At 41.4% G+C, this 16304-nt stretch overlaps 2 protein-coding genes across 2 annotated transcripts in view; both read left to right on the top strand.

Moving 5' to 3' along the window:
• Nucleotides 1-8420, top strand: part of suco (SUN domain containing ossification factor) — a 32953-nt gene extending 24533 nt beyond the window's left edge. Inside the window, 8 exon segments of the mRNA XM_077584413.1 lie at nt 951-1032; nt 1525-2751; nt 3414-3501; nt 3584-3688; nt 5061-5331; nt 5626-5681; nt 6322-6708; nt 6710-8420. Coding sequence (XP_077440539.1) covers nt 951-1032; nt 1525-2751; nt 3414-3501; nt 3584-3688; nt 5061-5331; nt 5626-5681; nt 6322-6708; nt 6710-6883 — 2390 coding nt within the window. The 3' untranslated portion in view covers nt 6884-8420.
• Nucleotides 8421-9168: 748 nt separating this feature from the next.
• mysm1 (Myb-like, SWIRM and MPN domains 1) lies at nt 9169-16158 on the top strand. Its single transcript, XM_077585145.1, has 19 exons — nt 9169-9303; nt 9753-9816; nt 9894-9964; nt 10084-10158; nt 10298-10382; nt 10484-10582; nt 10731-11245; nt 11331-11461; nt 11766-11869; nt 12767-12844; nt 12927-12997; nt 13074-13128; nt 13242-13292; nt 14363-14437; nt 14506-14694; nt 14765-14897; nt 15138-15243; nt 15425-15482; nt 15620-16158. Exons 1-19 carry the CDS (start codon nt 9248-9250, stop codon nt 15899-15901), a joined length of 2298 nt encoding a protein of 765 aa, XP_077441271.1. The 5' UTR covers nt 9169-9247; the 3' UTR covers nt 15902-16158.
• Nucleotides 16159-16304: the final 146 nt, after the last annotated feature.

The raw sequence follows: 16304 nt of genomic DNA on the forward strand, positions 1-16304 counted from the left end.
GTAGTTCATTGTGTATGCACATGACTCCGACAGATAACATCTTCTGCTATAACAAAGACATTTGTGGTATGCTCTAATATGAGTTACTTTTCATTTGGTCATGATCAAATTATTTGTTCATGAAATTTGAACTCTTCAACATTATTTATGTGTTAACTTAGTAATCACATTAGTTAGATATGATGATATTCTCAGTGATAGTTTTTAAAAGCAAAGGCAGTCCAATGTTTTTGAATGTGACTGATTTTGAGTTGACTAAAACTGCCATTTTATATGGGATAGTTCAATATACATTGAAAATGTATGCTGTTTTGTCTATTTCTTTGTCATGTGAGTGCATTGAAAGTACTTAAAAACACAGAAAACCCATGAGCTCCCCCTTGTCCCCCCACCAGGGCACTGCCCTGGACCTAGCTGGGTGCCAGCGGCCCCCAGACCCCCGGCTAAATTTTCAGATAATTTCACTTTGGTCAAATCACATCCCTGCTATGAGGGTTGCCAATGTGTTATTTTGATCCCTCTGATACTGTGGAAGCATGACTTGTGCTGTAAGAAGTTCATAGGTCACACTAATGAAGGAAAAAGTTCTGAAAAGATTTAATTGGTCTCTGTCACAAAAAAACTGGCATTTGAACATGGGTGTGTAGACTTTTTATAGCCGCTGTATGCGTAGACAACATTCTTAGTTAAATGAGAATTCTGTGTCTCGCATGCTGCTGGCCCCTTACTCGCCGTGTTGCGCATGTGTTTGTGGAAGCAAGATCGGCTCTAACTGGATCAGACCAGTTCTATCTCCCGACTTTCCCAAACATGGGCTTGTGAGCCAAGCTGCCGGGGAAAAAGGGTTTCCGTCCTCCACACTGCCTCCTACAGCTCCATGCACTATATCAACACTGTGACGACGATGCAATTTTGGCAAATGTCTTCTAATGCTGTTTGCCCCATCACAGGTAACATAACAGTAGAAGTGCTGACCAACAAGGGGGAAAGCGCGGAGGTTGTGCCCGTGGAAATCCTTCAAACCTCTACTGTGTAAGGCGCCCATTAAACATTTTCCCTCAGCTAACATTTATTTAATTTTTATTTATTTAATTTTCATTTATTTAATTTTTATTTATTTGATTTTTTTTTATTTGATTTTTTTTATTTGATTTTATATTATTTTTCATTATATTATATATATATTTTATATATTATAGATACTACAGTACGCACACACTATAAATTAACGACCAACCCTTTTTCGATACTTCAGTACATACATCAATTTCACTTTATAAAACCATTTTTCCCCATTTATAACATTTTTTTAATCATTTCAGAATGTATTTATTTATCATGGACAAAATTTGACCCATCACAGTGGTGGACAGAGCAAACACCAGCTAATTGTGTGTATGCACTGTAGTATCCGTGTTTTGGATGTGTGCGGTTCATATCCAACACATTGATATTGCAGTCCCGGTCGGGCAAGCGTTAGTGTCGTTTGGATGGCTGTTTAACTTTTGATTTTTCTTCTTCCAGAGAGAAACCCGTCGAGCCAGAAGAGCACACGGCCCCCGAGGACGCCAGCGTTTCTTCCGTATCGCCCTCCCCCCTCGAACCCCAGACAGATAGACAGATTGTCACCCTTGTGGAAGAGGATGATGATGATGAAGAAGAGCCTCGACAGTCCACAGTCACCCTGTTGGATGAGGAGGAAGAAGAGAAAAGTGATCAAGAGGAGGCTGTTGTAGCGGATAGGGAGGGCACAACATACTGTCCTTTCTTGTCCATGTCCTCGCTGTCCTGCTTGGCCACACTGCCAGAGCTGCTCCAACGCTGGTGCTCCGCCATTTTGGCCAAGGAGCGACTCCGGAAACTTCACACCCAGACGCGCCCCACTCTCACACGTGCGCAGATCCCCGTTCTCGCACCCACACCCTCACAAGAAGCCCTTCCTCTCACTGATAAAGCCAGAGAGACCGATGTGCCTCTCACAGGTCCAAACGAGGGCCAATCTCCCAGCGAGTCGCCCCTCGCGTTACCCTTGGACCCCCCCGCGCACACTCCACAGCCCGACATCCAGCTGGAGCCCAGCAGAACGTCCACCCTTCACTCGCACAGCTTCTCGGACATCCACGGTTCCCTGACTCCCACCCACCAGGACATCCTGCTGCCTCCCATCAAAGACGCCGCCCTGAACCCCGTCACCACGCCGCCCCTACAGGACACCCCGGTCCCCAACACGCAGCGACCGAGCGCCACCTCACCCGTCTTGGTGGCGAGCCCCCCGCCGCAGCTTCCCACCCCGGAAACGGACGCTCCAAACGCTGCCCTCCCCACCCCTAAGGAGCAGGACCTTCCTACTGCGTCACACCCCGAAGACCTCGTGCCGCCTGCCACGGAGCAGCCGACAGCTCCCCCTTTAACGACCCCTGACGCAATTAGCCCCCCACAGAAACTTAAGACCCCTCCTGAGGAGCACAGGGACCCTCAGGAAGGAGAACCTCAGCGGGCGGCGGACCCGTCGGATGACGACCTGTTAAACGGCAGCGTGCACCGGGCGGCCACGGATTTCTACGCCGAGCTGCAGAACGGCGGAGACTACAACGGCGGCGCGGCGGGGGGCAACGGCGTGACGACCAACGGGGCGACGGTACACGGCTCCAGCCAGAAGGAGAGCGTCTTTATGAGGCTCAACAACAGGATCAAAGCACTGGAGATGAACATGAGCCTTTCTGGCAGATACCTGGAGGAGCTTAGCCAGAGGTACGATCGGTTCACTCGCCATCTTGACTTACTTGATGGTCACTTTTATTGTTTTTGTTTTGAAATGTACGAGGCGGCCCAGCCCTTTTCACTGAAGCAACCCCCTTCGCTCCCGGCTGTTTTACTGGCATTTTGACTGAATTTGCAAGGTCCACAGAATGTTATGTTCTATTGCTGTAAAAACATGGAACCTATCAAAAGAAAGATTAGTCTCTTTTTTTTTATCAGGAGAAACATATATATTTCTATCGGTTTCTGTTTTGCAGCAATTAGCATTAGAATATAACTAACTTTCATCATTCTTCACTAATCTGTTTAAAACTCTGGGGAAAAATAGCTTTTTTGCAACATGCTTCTGGTTGATCTCTTATACTCTGCTGCCACCTGCTGGCCGTTTTTGTAATGACTACATACATTGCTTTAAGCGTTCTCTTCAGTTCAGAGGCTTTTTATGCTCTTCCATTAAAATAAAATAAAACATTAAACATCCATATAATTTTGGGACCATGACATCATTTAAAATAGAACGTTTTTATACGTTTTTGGGAGCGAATGAGTTCATGCGTAAAGCGCCTTGAGATAACTTCTGTTATGAACTATTTAAATAAAATTGACTCTGTGATAACCAACACCGCACACATAACCATTTCCTGCTGCTTTAGGTACCGCAAACAGATGGAGGAGATGCAGCGGGCGTTCAACAAGACCGTCATCAAGCTGCAGAACACCTCGCGCATGGCTGAGGAACAGGTAGGTGTGAACGGGATTAGTCTGCGGTGTTGAAGCGCCGTTGGTATTAAATGATCTGACTGTCCTTTGCTTGATTCCTCAGGACCAGAAGCAGCAGGACTCCATCCAGGTTCTGCAGGGTCAGCTGGAGAACATCACCAAACTGATGCTTAATCTTACTGATACAGTCGGACAGCTTCAGAAAGAGGTAAAAATGACGTATTTATTTATGTATGATCCCCTTGTTTTAATGTGGACCGTCACACATTGAAGCAGATGTGTGCGTTTACCCACCCCCCCTATTTTAAAACCGGTCATTTAATGTCTGAGCCTTCATCAAATGCTGAAATATCAAGAATTATATTTACATTTTACACATGTTCACAAGGTCAACTACAAAAATATTTTGTTCTTGAAAGTATGGGTGATTTAAAAAAAAAAAAAATTTAATCAAAAAATGACTTTCTTTTTCAAGGCATACCACTTTTAAATGTTCCCCAACCCCGGAAGATTTTTTTCCTCTCAAATGTCTTTTTTTTTTTCTCTTAACACTTTTTTCCCCTCAGTATGACATTTTTACTCACATTTTTTCCCCTCAAAGAACAACTTTTCTTGAAATTTAAAACTTTAAAAAATAGTTTTTTTTCTTTAAACATGGACTATTTAAAAAAACAAACAAAACAAATGCAACTTTTATCCTTAACTCTGACTGCCAGAAGTTTTCAGAAAAGGGATGCCGTGGGTGCCAGCCGATTTAAGCATTTTTGACTGATCTTTCAAGGTCCACAGAAAATTATGTGTTTGGACTATGGAAACACACATACTACCAAATGAAAGATTGGACTCTCATCTTTCATCAGAAAAAAAAGTTTGTTTCTACCTTATTCCGTTTTTCAGTAATCAACAATAGAAAATGGTTAGTTTCCCCTCTGTTTTGAAAAAAAAAACGTATTTTAACGTCTTTGGCACTCCATAGGATTTTACTAAACGTTATTTAACGTTTTTGGCAGTCAAAGAAATACACAAAACTTTCATTTAATTTTTTAAAATATATAGCTTTTTTTCCCCATTAAAAATTAAGACCAAATACGTGTAAATATGTTCCATTTTAAATGTTTTAAGTGTCCCAAAGACGCATTTATACGTTTTTATGTTTTTTTTTTTTTTAATGCTAGAGCATACAGAAGACTTTGATGCAGCCTCTCTATAATCTCTCAATAATGATAAAACTTCCCTATATTCTAATGCTAATTGCTGCAAAATGTAAACGGATAGATATACACTTTTTTTTCCTGATGAAAGAAGAGACTCTAATCTTTCTTTTGGTAGGTTCCATGTTTTTATAGCAATGGAACACAATATTCTGTGGGCCTTGCAAAATCTGTCAAAATCCAGTATAACAACCGGGAGTGAAGGGGATTGCTTCCGTGAAAATGGCTGGGAGTGAATGAGTTAACAAAAACATGACATGACAAAATGCAGCCTCTTTCTTGAAAATGCAAATACCCAACTTTTTTTCCCCTTGACAACGTATGACCTGATTTGCAGCGAGCTCATGTACATGCTCATCCACCGCACAGGTATCAAACCGTCAGAGCTACCTGGTGCTCTCGCTCTCCCTCTGCGTGTCGCTGGGCCTGCTGGCGTGCCTGCAGTTCTGCCGCAGCTCCTGCGCCGCCGCCCCCAAGTCGGACATGGCCTCCGCTGCTGCCGTCGTTGCGCCTCCCAAGAGCAGCAAGCACTACCCCAGCCCCAAGAGATGCTTCTCCTCCTACGACGACATGAGCCTCAAGCGCAGAATGACGTGTCCGCTCGTGCGCTCCAAGTCCTTCCACCTGTCGTCCACGGAAGGTAAACAAACATCATCAAATCGGATTCATGTGACTAACCCCAACCCCTCCCTGCCGTTGATTCCGCTGCCTGCGCGCGTTTGCCCTTTTGGCTGAAAGCTGTCAGTGGCAGCTTGTGCGCACATGCAGGCTTAAGGAGCACAAGAATAGAGTGTGAAGCTTTTGCTGGCTCTTGGCAGACGTTTGCCAGCTGCGCTCTAATAGAAAACTTCAAGTGGCGCATGCTTGTTACATGTACTTTGTTTTGTATTCTGTTATTCACTGTCCCCTCTTTTCTTTTTTCTTTTTTCCTTAGTCGGTCCAGATGATGTGTACATTGTAGAGCCTCTAAGGTTTTCTCCAGAGAAAAAGGTAAAGTGTCTCTCCTATTCCAGTTTTCTGTTTGATCATGTCACAATGACAAATGGAAATGATCCATTTTTATAATAGGGTACAAGAATAAGGTGCAGCAATGTCACATACAAAGGAGTAAAAAATATATATATATATATATATATATATATATATATATATATATATATATATATAGTTTTACAACTTAATGTTCTCTAATGCACAATTCTGAAACAAATAGTTTTTTTTCCGAATAGGGCTTTTCCACCTTAAATATCTGAGTTGGTTTGCATTGAAAATAAAACTTTTATTCAAATATAGAAGTTTTTTTCCTTGAAAAATGTGTTTTACAATCTTGAATTTATTTAAAATTTTATGTTTGCTTTTTTTCATATTTTTTCCAATGTTCAGCTTTTTTTTTTTTTTTACCCCAAAATATTCCAAACATGATTTTTTTTTTCTCCCCCCCCCCCCCCCCATTAGCTGGTCTATGGCATTTTTCATTGTGAATTAGCATTGAGCTAGTGGACTTTTAATATGCTTTTTCACTTACTTTTTTTTTTTTTTTTTACAAAAAACATACTCATCACCTTTTCCAAAATAATAATAAAAAGTCATTCTTGAAATGTGAAATTTCTTATGTCCTTTTCTCTTATAGAAAAAACGTTGCAAAACAAAACTTTTGGACAAAGTAGAAACCCTGAAGCCGTCGGACCCTTTGGCGCCGCTCACCAACGGCAGCATCAAATGCAACGGCTTCCACCCATGCCTTCGGCCCCCCCTCCCCGCCCTTACGCTTCCCCCTCACTTCCCACCACCACCCCTCCCGCCACCTCCTCTCCCCCCCGCTCCTTCTCCCGCCGAGGACCCCCCGCCATTGCCCCCCTACTCGTCAAAGGAGTCCCCCTCAGAGACCAGCAGCTCCTGCTCATCCACCCACTCGGAGGAGTCTTTCGCCGGGCGCCTGTCGCCTCGCTCGCCCGTCTTCTCCTGCGCCGAGCTGCCCCTGGCGGCGCCCCTCCAGCCCGCTCCACCGCCGCCCGTCCCCCCCCGCCAAGTCTCGGCAGGAGAGGCGCTCCACCAAGCGGCGGAAGTTGCGGCAGACGGAGCTGGCGGAGGGGCGCGTGGCCTCGCTGCCCGGCCTGCGGCAGCTCATGAGACGCGGCAAGGAGCTCGGCGTGGGCACCATCAGGGTGACGGCGGTCGGCGGACAAGTCTGACAATACTTCATCCCAAAGAACCACATTTACCCTCATCCACTCCCTTAAAGACCTTGTAATGGTTACGTGCCTTTATGACCCTTTTTAATCTGTGTTGAAAACACACAAATGTTTATTTGCGAGGACAAGTCCGTTCGAAGCGCGCATCCACAAAGTATTCAAAGCATGTATCATAGTGAGAGAACTGAGTTACAAAAGACATCCTTTATTCTTTTTCTCCCCCCCCCCCTCACTTATTTAATGGCTCCTGGGACCACCTTTGTTCACAGATTTACCTCCCAGCTCATGTTGGTTTACTCCTTCAGCAGCCTGATGAAGAAAACACAAACTTAATAGTTCCCCACTAAAACTTTAAACGCTTTAGCTGCAGCAGCATACATAACTCTTTTTTTTTTTTTTTTCAAACATTTCACTTTTTTGAAAACGTAAACATTTATTCTCAAGTCTTGCATCTTCTCTCATCTTGCAGAGGAAAAAAAAAAACATTGCACAACATTCTATGGAAAAAGTGTTGTGTACACTTTACTTTTTTTCCTGACTATTAGACTTTCACAAATATAATTTCACATACGCATCATTCTTCTCCGTAACTGAGCCAACCTGGCCGCACACAACCAAGTTCTAAAGAGCAGTTTTATTTATTTATTTATTTATTTGTACACACTGGCTGGCCAGTCTCCGTAGTAGAAATATCTACAAAACCCCTAAATAATACTTGTACACGCAAATGGACTCACTGGTACTGACACATAGAAGCTAGCCTTGTTTATTTATTTTTTTACATACGGTAGTTGTCACATGACTGGACAAAATGCCCAATCTTCACTCTGCTGCTGCTACTGCTTTACGATTGGTGGAAACTAGCTTGCACTAAATTTACGTCAAGGGTTTGTTTGATGCATTTCAACAACAACAAAAAGTGTTTTCTGATAGGCTCTGAGTGGTTTTCTTGACAGATTGGGAACCATGATCACCCTCTTTCTTCACCCACTTTTTCTTTTTTTGCACATTTTTTCCAACTGTGAAAAAGAGGATTTTAACATTTTCTCACAAGCTTTGAGTTCAGCATCTTAGTGTGTGCGTGTGTGTGTGTCCTCTTGTTCACTCACTGAGAGTTTGCACGGATTTTGTTTATAAGGGAAATGCAGGCAAAGCTGGTTGTATGGAACACTATTCATGTTATGCTAGTTGTCGTTTTAACACTTTTTTTTTAATGTCATGTGAGATTACTTAAATTTCTCTTATATTGTGTGTTACAAGAGACTACTTTGGTTCTACTTAACACAGTGAAACAGAGAGGCTGCTGAACAACCTCCGCGTGCACTTTTAATGACTCCTCATGCCTTTTTTGTTAGCTTTTTTTTTCTACTTTTCAAAGTGTTCTCTTTTCTTTCGGTCTCATTCACGTTTGCTCTGTTATTCCTCTGAAAAGCTGCACAGTATTTTTTTTGTTTTTAGCAGGAGTGAGTTACTACAAAAGCTGTAGTGCCATTAGAAACTGTGAATTTCTGAATAAAACCTTTTTTGTTGTCTTTCACTTTGTCTTCCACTTTTTTTGTTTTGTTTCTGTGGGCAGTGTTGCGCCTGTGAAAGAGGAACAGACAGCAATAAGTCATTAACATAGAAAAATGACCATGAGTGGCAATTTGTCTTGACACCGACAGAACCAAGATCACTCATTAACAAACATATTTGGTGTTTATGAGGCCCTTTAAATTGGGACAAATGTATGCTGACTCACATTTAATGAGAGTTTGAATGTAAATGGTTAATTCTGAACATGGCCAAACCCCATTTTTTAACAAGTTGTGCACACTTGTGCAATCACATTATTGCAGGAATAAAAACAACGGGGGTGTGAAGACTTTCTATCTGCTGTAGCCTGTAGGTGAGCTCTAAGTTATCTTGTTAGAAAATGGGAGCCATGATCCATTCAAAACCGATACATTGTGACTTGTGGCCAGTTGTGGGCTAACCACTTCCAGTCCCCAAATATAAAACGATGAAGTTCATTCTTTGCATGCCGTTCGTAACCTCGAAACGCGTTTTGTCGGGAGCTTCCACGACGTAGCGTCGATTACTACCGCTAATGTTGGTCCCTCCCGGCCACACAGTGTCGCTGTCGCCTCCGTTGTTGTCATGTTTGCTCAGCAATATATATATATATATATATAGGTATATTTTAAGTTTACTGAAGCAATTCAAATGTCAGGTTTATCTTGTTTTTAACAACTATCATAAATATTACAGTTCCGTAAAGTACTTAAGCTAAAGCTACTTTGAATTATTTCACAGCAAAGTTCGTCCACTGGGTGTCGCCGTCACTTCCGGTCACCTCCTGGCTGTTTACGTTCATACTTCAAGATGGAGGACGAGGTGGATGTTGACATCGAGGGAGACGAGTTTGATACTAATATCGGGTAATGTCCATTTTAATTTCAATAATACTCGCTTAATACGTCTTAATTATTTCACGCGCTGCCTTGCACATAAAATTCCAGGCTCTCGGTCGAGTAATTTCTCTTAGACGAGCTTAGCTAACGATGAGTTTAACTGCTATGAGACGGTCAGGCTTCAGTCATTTCCCGAATTCTTATTTTAAATGAGTATAGGGCTGTGTTTTAAATGACTCCCGATCCAGTATATAATGCCCTATACATAGTGAATTCGCCATTTTGTAGTTTACTGTTGTTGGAATGGGTAGCTATATAATACTCTAAAACTTCACACATTTTTTGTCAGATTTTGTAATTTCCTATTCCAGTTGTTTAAATATAGCAATTAAATACTGTTTACTAGTGTCTTGGTCTCAGTCTTGGTCTTGAGTCTCTGATTCTGAACCCAACCAATGTGTTTTTTTCTGTTACAGTGAGCAAGATGCAAAAGAGTTAGTACGGGAACAGTCTGCGTGGAAGAGTAACGTGGGGATACTGGTATTAAACCTAGCAATTGCTCTTCTCATACATTCTGAATCCGCTTATGTTGACAATATGACGTGTTTGCCATTCAGCCCTGGGAGTTGGACACCTCCATCAGCAATGAAAACCGAGAAGCCATCCATAGAATGCTGCTGGAGGAGCAGTATCCTTTTTCTCCACTCGACCATGAACGCACCACTCCTATTGCCCCGTGCCTGTACTGCATTTATCAACTTTTGAGGCATTTCTTGTTTGACCTTTGCGGACCTTAACTACTTCTAGATACTACCTGAAAGGCCAGTCGATTCCAAACCATATTTGGCCCGATGAAGCTAACAGCAAGCCTAAAGTGAAGAAGTAAGTACATGTAGAAACAGAACATGTATCATATAACAAAAGATTTACATGGTTGCTGAATTTGTAAACAAACAATTTTCAATTCAATTTTACTTACATACTGTACATGCGTGTTGAACATGCTGTCCTTTCTATTCAGGTCTCCGGCCAAGACCTCCTCGTCCTCCTCATCCTCCTCATCCCGATGGTCCAAACAGGAGAAAGAGTTATTTGAAGAGGGGCTGGTATGTTTTTGAAAATGTATCATCATCATTATCATCATCATCATCATCATTGTCAAATTGTTAAAGCACAAGTATGTCGTTGGCCTTGTTGATGTGTACAGGCTCAGTTTGGGCGAAGGTGGACCAAAATCGCCAGGTTGGTGGGCAGCCGCAGCGTTCTTCAGGTTAAGAGCTACGGCAGACAGTATTTGAAACATAAGGTGAGTCGCGCTAATCATACAGGAAATGACTGCATCAGAGGATTAATAGTAAATAATTATTATTATTTATAGTTATAATTACTATATAAATATGGATTAATCCGATAAAATTAAAATAATTCCAAGTATGCTTTTTCTCCGCCCCCAGGCCAACCTGGCACCAGGCATGGCAGCTCCCTCTACAGGCACGCCCCCGCCCTCGCCCTCGCCGCCTGCTGAGCTGAGCTCCACCAACACGGTGCGCATGGAGAGACTTGATGAAGACGAGGACGAGGACGTGGACATCACCGACGAACTCTGCGGCGAGCGCGGGGCCGAGCGTCAGCCCGCGCCTCCTCCCGCACCCTCGCTCGGCCTCTTGGATGAGCCTGCCGAGGAACGAGAGGCTGAAGATGAAGCAGGCTACAAGCAGGTGGAGGAAGAAGAAGAAGAAGAAGAGGAGGAGGAGGGGGAGGAGGAGGAGGAAGCTGCAGAGGCTGACAGACCGGAAGATGAGGAGGAGGACGAGGAGGAGGAGCTAAAAGCGCCGGAGCAGGAAGTGCAGCTGGACGTGGGGAGCATCAGCGAGGACGAGAAGCAAGCCATCCCGGAGTTCTTTGAGGGGCGGCCTTCCAAGACGCCTGAGAGATACCTGAAGATCCGCAACTACATCCTGGACCAGTGGTGAAGCCAGAAAACCCCCCAATAACAAAAAAACTCAAGTAGCAGAAGATTGTAGAATGTTAACACCGTTGTAATGATGTCGCAGGCTGAAGAGCAAACCCAAGTACCTGAACAAGACGTCGGTGCGGCCCGGCTTGAAGAACTGCGGCGACGTCAACTGCATCGGCAGGATACACACCTACCTGGAGCTCATTGGCGCCATTAACTTCAACTGTGGTAGGAACCCGAGACACTTGAGCGTTTTCATTCGTTTTCTGTATTTTTCTTTTTCTTTCCTTTTTTACTCATTGTGTATTTATTTACTTTTTGTTATTTATAACTTAATTGTTCTTATTTTTTTTTATTCATATTCATTAATTGTTTACTCTATTTACTATAATATATTGGTTATTTACTGAATTGTATTATCCCTAGTATTTATCTGTGACTTGCTTATTTAATATGAATTACTTTCTATTGATTTTTTTGTTCACCTGTTATTTATACATTGTTTGTAAATATTTATTTGATGATTTCTCAGAGCAAGCAGTGTATAATCGTCCCCGGGTGGCGGACCGCACGAAACAAAAGGAGGGCAAAGACGTGCGGGAGGCCTATCAGCTGGCCCAGAGGCTGCAAAGTATGGTAAGGTGGCCATTTTTGTAGTCCTTTGTTAGATTGCGGGCTACACGGCTCGATAGCCATTTTAGGCTCACTTGTAGAACTGAACCATGCCTTTTATAGCATTTTTTTTAACCCTGGAGAACCCAAGAACCCTTTTCTTCTTTGGTAAATTATGAATTATACATTAAATGACTGCTATAAATTCACTGAACACCAAAATATATGTTTTTTCAATGTATTCCCTAATTTAGGATTAGGGCGAAATTTGACCCTTTGGGATTTAGGGGTATCATTTCGAAAAATCTGAATAACAAAAACTGTCAGTAAACTATTTAGAATTTAAGAAAATAATCAATCAAATACACAAGCTACATTGAACAATATATATTTTTTGTTTTATTTGTTGCATTTTAGCCATCTTGTCACCACCACTCTGGCTCATGTAAGTGCAATATTCATCCACTAGATGGCCCCATGCAGGGGTCAGAAGTGGCAGTCTGGACTTTTGAAGTTAAATTTGTAAAAAAAAAAAGAAAAAAAAGAAGGGTTTTTGTTATTTAAGTAGCATAATTTATAGGGGCCAAATTTGACCCCGTGGGTTCTCCAGGGTTAAATTAATTTTCATTTTTAAAATCAACAATATCTTTTTTTTTTCTTTTTTTTTTGTTTGCGACCTTTTATTCCTGTACTTTGTTTTTTGTCTTTAGTTGTTTTTATATTGCCTTGCCTAGGCTTGCAAAAGAAAAAAAAATACTACATAACATGACAAGACAGAAATGGGAATTTTACAAGAGTGATATATAGTGTGAAATATGTCATGAAGGTTTAAGTGTGTCCACACTCTATATGTTTTATTATGACTATTATTAGCATTTAAGCATGCACACACCAATTTTCTGTCTGTTTGTCTGCCAATAGCGGACCAGGAAGCGCCGCGTGCGGGACACGTGGGGAAACTGGTGTGACGCCAAAGACTTGGAGGGACAAACATATGAGGTGTGTACTCGCACACGCACTTAAATACATACACCGATTCTCTACTAGCACTTGTTCACATCTTCGTCTTTGTCGTTATTAGCATCTTAGCGCCGAGGAGCTGGCCATGCGTAGAGAGCGGCCTAAAGCCTGCAAAATGTCCAGACACAGAGGGTGAGCGGCATACACAAGACACGCACGCACCTTTCCAAACGTTAACACGTTCAATGTTACTTGTGACTTGTTTTAGGTCTTTTGATCCCTTCCAGCTCATTCCATGTAGGTGCTTTGGAGAGGACGCGCAGGTCAGTGACTACCACCAACTGTGATCTACTTTAATAACTCACATTAAAACAGTAAAGGTCGCAACATTATTTGTCAATTTTTAGCATAGTTTTAAAATATTTGAATTCTTCAGGAACCTTTCAGGGTCATTGTGTGTGCTGAGACGCTTCTGATTATGGACATGGTAAGCGCACGTTCACACAAACTACATGTCGTTCAAAAAAAGTTGGAATATTGAGAGAAAAAGATGTTAAGAAGTCTTAATTTAATGATAATTAAAAAAATAATAATCATTGATATTACAAAATATAAAAATTAGTTTGACAAAATTCAATTGATAATATTATGCGCGGGTTTTAAAGTACAAAATGATCATAATACAAGTAATAGTACAATTGTTTATGTAAAATATTTATTCCCCATCATAATATTAGTCTCACAAGATCATTTTTCTTTTCTTGTAATGTTACTTATTATTCTTGTAAAAGGCAACTTTCCACTTATTGATATAACTCAATTATGGGGGGGGGGGGGGGGGGGATTCTTGAAAAATTACATGATAGCACAACTCTAATGTTTAATTTTTTAAGTCCATCATAATATGCTATTATTTCATATAAAAAAATGTAATTAGAATTTTTTTATTTATTTTCCCATAATTGAGTTATATCAATAAGTGGAAGGTTGCCATTTACAAGAATAATAAGTAATATTACAAGAAAATAAAACTTAATTTTGTGAGACTTAAGTCATAGGATTATAAATATTATAATAAAATATGTATTTTACATAAATTGACTATTATTATGATTATTTTGTGCTTTAAAATGACACTTTTTCTTATAATAATGCTACTTTCATTTTCCCCCTTGTAATAGTACACACTTTTATTTAAAAAAAATAATAAAAAATTCTCATAAATTGAGAGTTTATGGCCATAAAAATGCACTTTTTTTCTCTTAATATTACTTTTACAACATATTTTCTTATTTTAACGTAACATATTCTTATAAAACTTTTTTTAATTTACACAAATGTAAAATCCTATGAATGACCCTCATTTTCTTTTTTTTTTGCATTACTTCATATGGTAAAAAAAAAGGCTTTATTTTTCAGAAACAATTGTGTGTGATATTACTATTAATTAAAACAAAGCTGTACTTTTCCTTGAAAATGTAATTGATTTTGATATATTTCTAAAGAATTGCTGAACATGACTTTTATTTATTTATTTATTTTTTAATTGCTGGTCAGCATGCTCACGTGTCCCGGGGCGAGGTGATCGGTCTGCTCGGAGGAATATTCAACGAGGAGGAGAAAGTGTTGAAGGTGGGACTACGTTGTTAAATAGGACCGCAGTCGTCATGGTTACTTGACAAACATGGAGGTGTATGTAGATCTGCGTGGCGGAGCCGTGCAACAGCGTGAGCACGGGGCTCCAGTGCGAGATGGACCCTCTGTCTCAGACTCAGGCCTGCGACATGCTCTCCTCTCTGGGCTTCAGCGTGGTGGGTTGGTACCACTCGCACCCGTCCTTCCACCCAAACCCATCCGTGCGAGACATTAACACGCAGGACCAATTCCAGGTGATGTGAAACAAAAGTTGGAACGCTCTTCCTTTAGTGCTGATTTATTCATTTGTGTTTTTATTTGTAGAGTTATTTCTCCCGCGGCGGCGCCCCCTTCATCGGGATGATAGTGAGCCCGTACGACCCGGCTAATCCCTCCCCACATTCCCAAACCACCTGCTTGTTGGTCAAGGAGAGCCAAGAGCCGGCGACACCGCAAAGTAATTTGAACAAAATATATACATAATTTATCATGAGAAAGGAAATGCAATGTTGAAAAATACAGAATAATAAATAAATAAATATAGAATACTATGTAGAAAAAAAAATCTACATTTGATGGGAATAGGCTTCACATAATTATCATAAAAAAACACACACCAAGAAACAAAAACAATGTTACAATAAATGTCTTGGTATTATGATGAAGAATAAAGTTGACCTTTTGCGTGTCTTCCCAGAGCTTCCCTACAAATTTGACTTCCTGCCATCACAGGACATCCCAAACTGGGACCAGACTTTAAGACGAGCCCTGTGGATCATCCAAAAGTACTCCCAAACACCGGGGTGAGAAATACAACTCCATTTCCGCCATTTTTGGTTTGAAGTAGCATTTGAGCGATTAATAGGCTAGCCAATTTAATCCCACTGAATGGACTGGAATTGTTCCACTTCAAAATAAAACGTGCTTGAATCGTACGGCACAAGAGATGCACACTCCTATTCTATTTCTCACATTTTCTTCCAGGAGTGTACGAATGGAGCGATTTTTCCGGAGGGACTCCCACCTTACCTGTCTGGAAAAGGTACCAACAGACACATCCTTCAACCTAACATCACTCTTAAAGGAACAGTGTACCATTCACTCTTAAAGGAACAGTGTACCATTCACTCTTAAAGGAACAGTGTACCATTATCCCCCTTGTTTCTGTCGGGCTTCCAGATGTTGTCGTCGCTGGCCAGGTACCTGGAGCCACTGCCCGACGAGGAGGGAGAAGCCTTCCTCACTCAAATCCACGCCCTCTTCCTTTCCGACTTCGTCGCCCAGCAGCAACAGCAGCCCGGCGAAGGCGACGAGCGCGAGGAGAGCAACTCGTCGAGTAACTCGCCCGCACCCGTGAGTTCGGGAGATGTCGAGGAGGATCCGGCAGGCGACGAAACGCATTCGAGCACCGTATTGCATCTTGGCTCTGTGCTGTCCACTGGACACGACTATTTACTCTGATCTGATTGTATGTCCAATTTGTATATAATTATTTTTACCATTATATTGCACTAACCTATTTCCATTGAGGATTTAGTATACACAGTTATGGAAGAAAAGTTTGCTTATTTGTATACACAGTGGTCCCTCAAGTTTCAAGTGACTTATGAGGTTTTCAAAATACTTTTTTGTTGTTTATTTGTTTGTTTATATGCTTTTATTTGCGTGCAAAAATAGGAGAGTGCTAGTTGGAGACAATAATAAACATTTTACAAATATGTCAAGTGTGCATGCTTCTAACAGATTATTACCACTCCCTGTTGGAAATTTACTGCCAACATAAACAAAACAAATAGACTTGTTTTGTATTTAAAACAACCACATAACTTTGCCTTAGGAAAATCTTAATGCTAATAAACAACAC

This window comes from Vanacampus margaritifer, chromosome 13 (genome assembly GCF_051991255.1).
Source record: "Vanacampus margaritifer isolate UIUO_Vmar chromosome 13, RoL_Vmar_1.0, whole genome shotgun sequence".
In the NCBI taxonomy this organism is placed as follows: Eukaryota; Metazoa; Chordata; class Actinopteri; order Syngnathiformes; family Syngnathidae; genus Vanacampus; species Vanacampus margaritifer.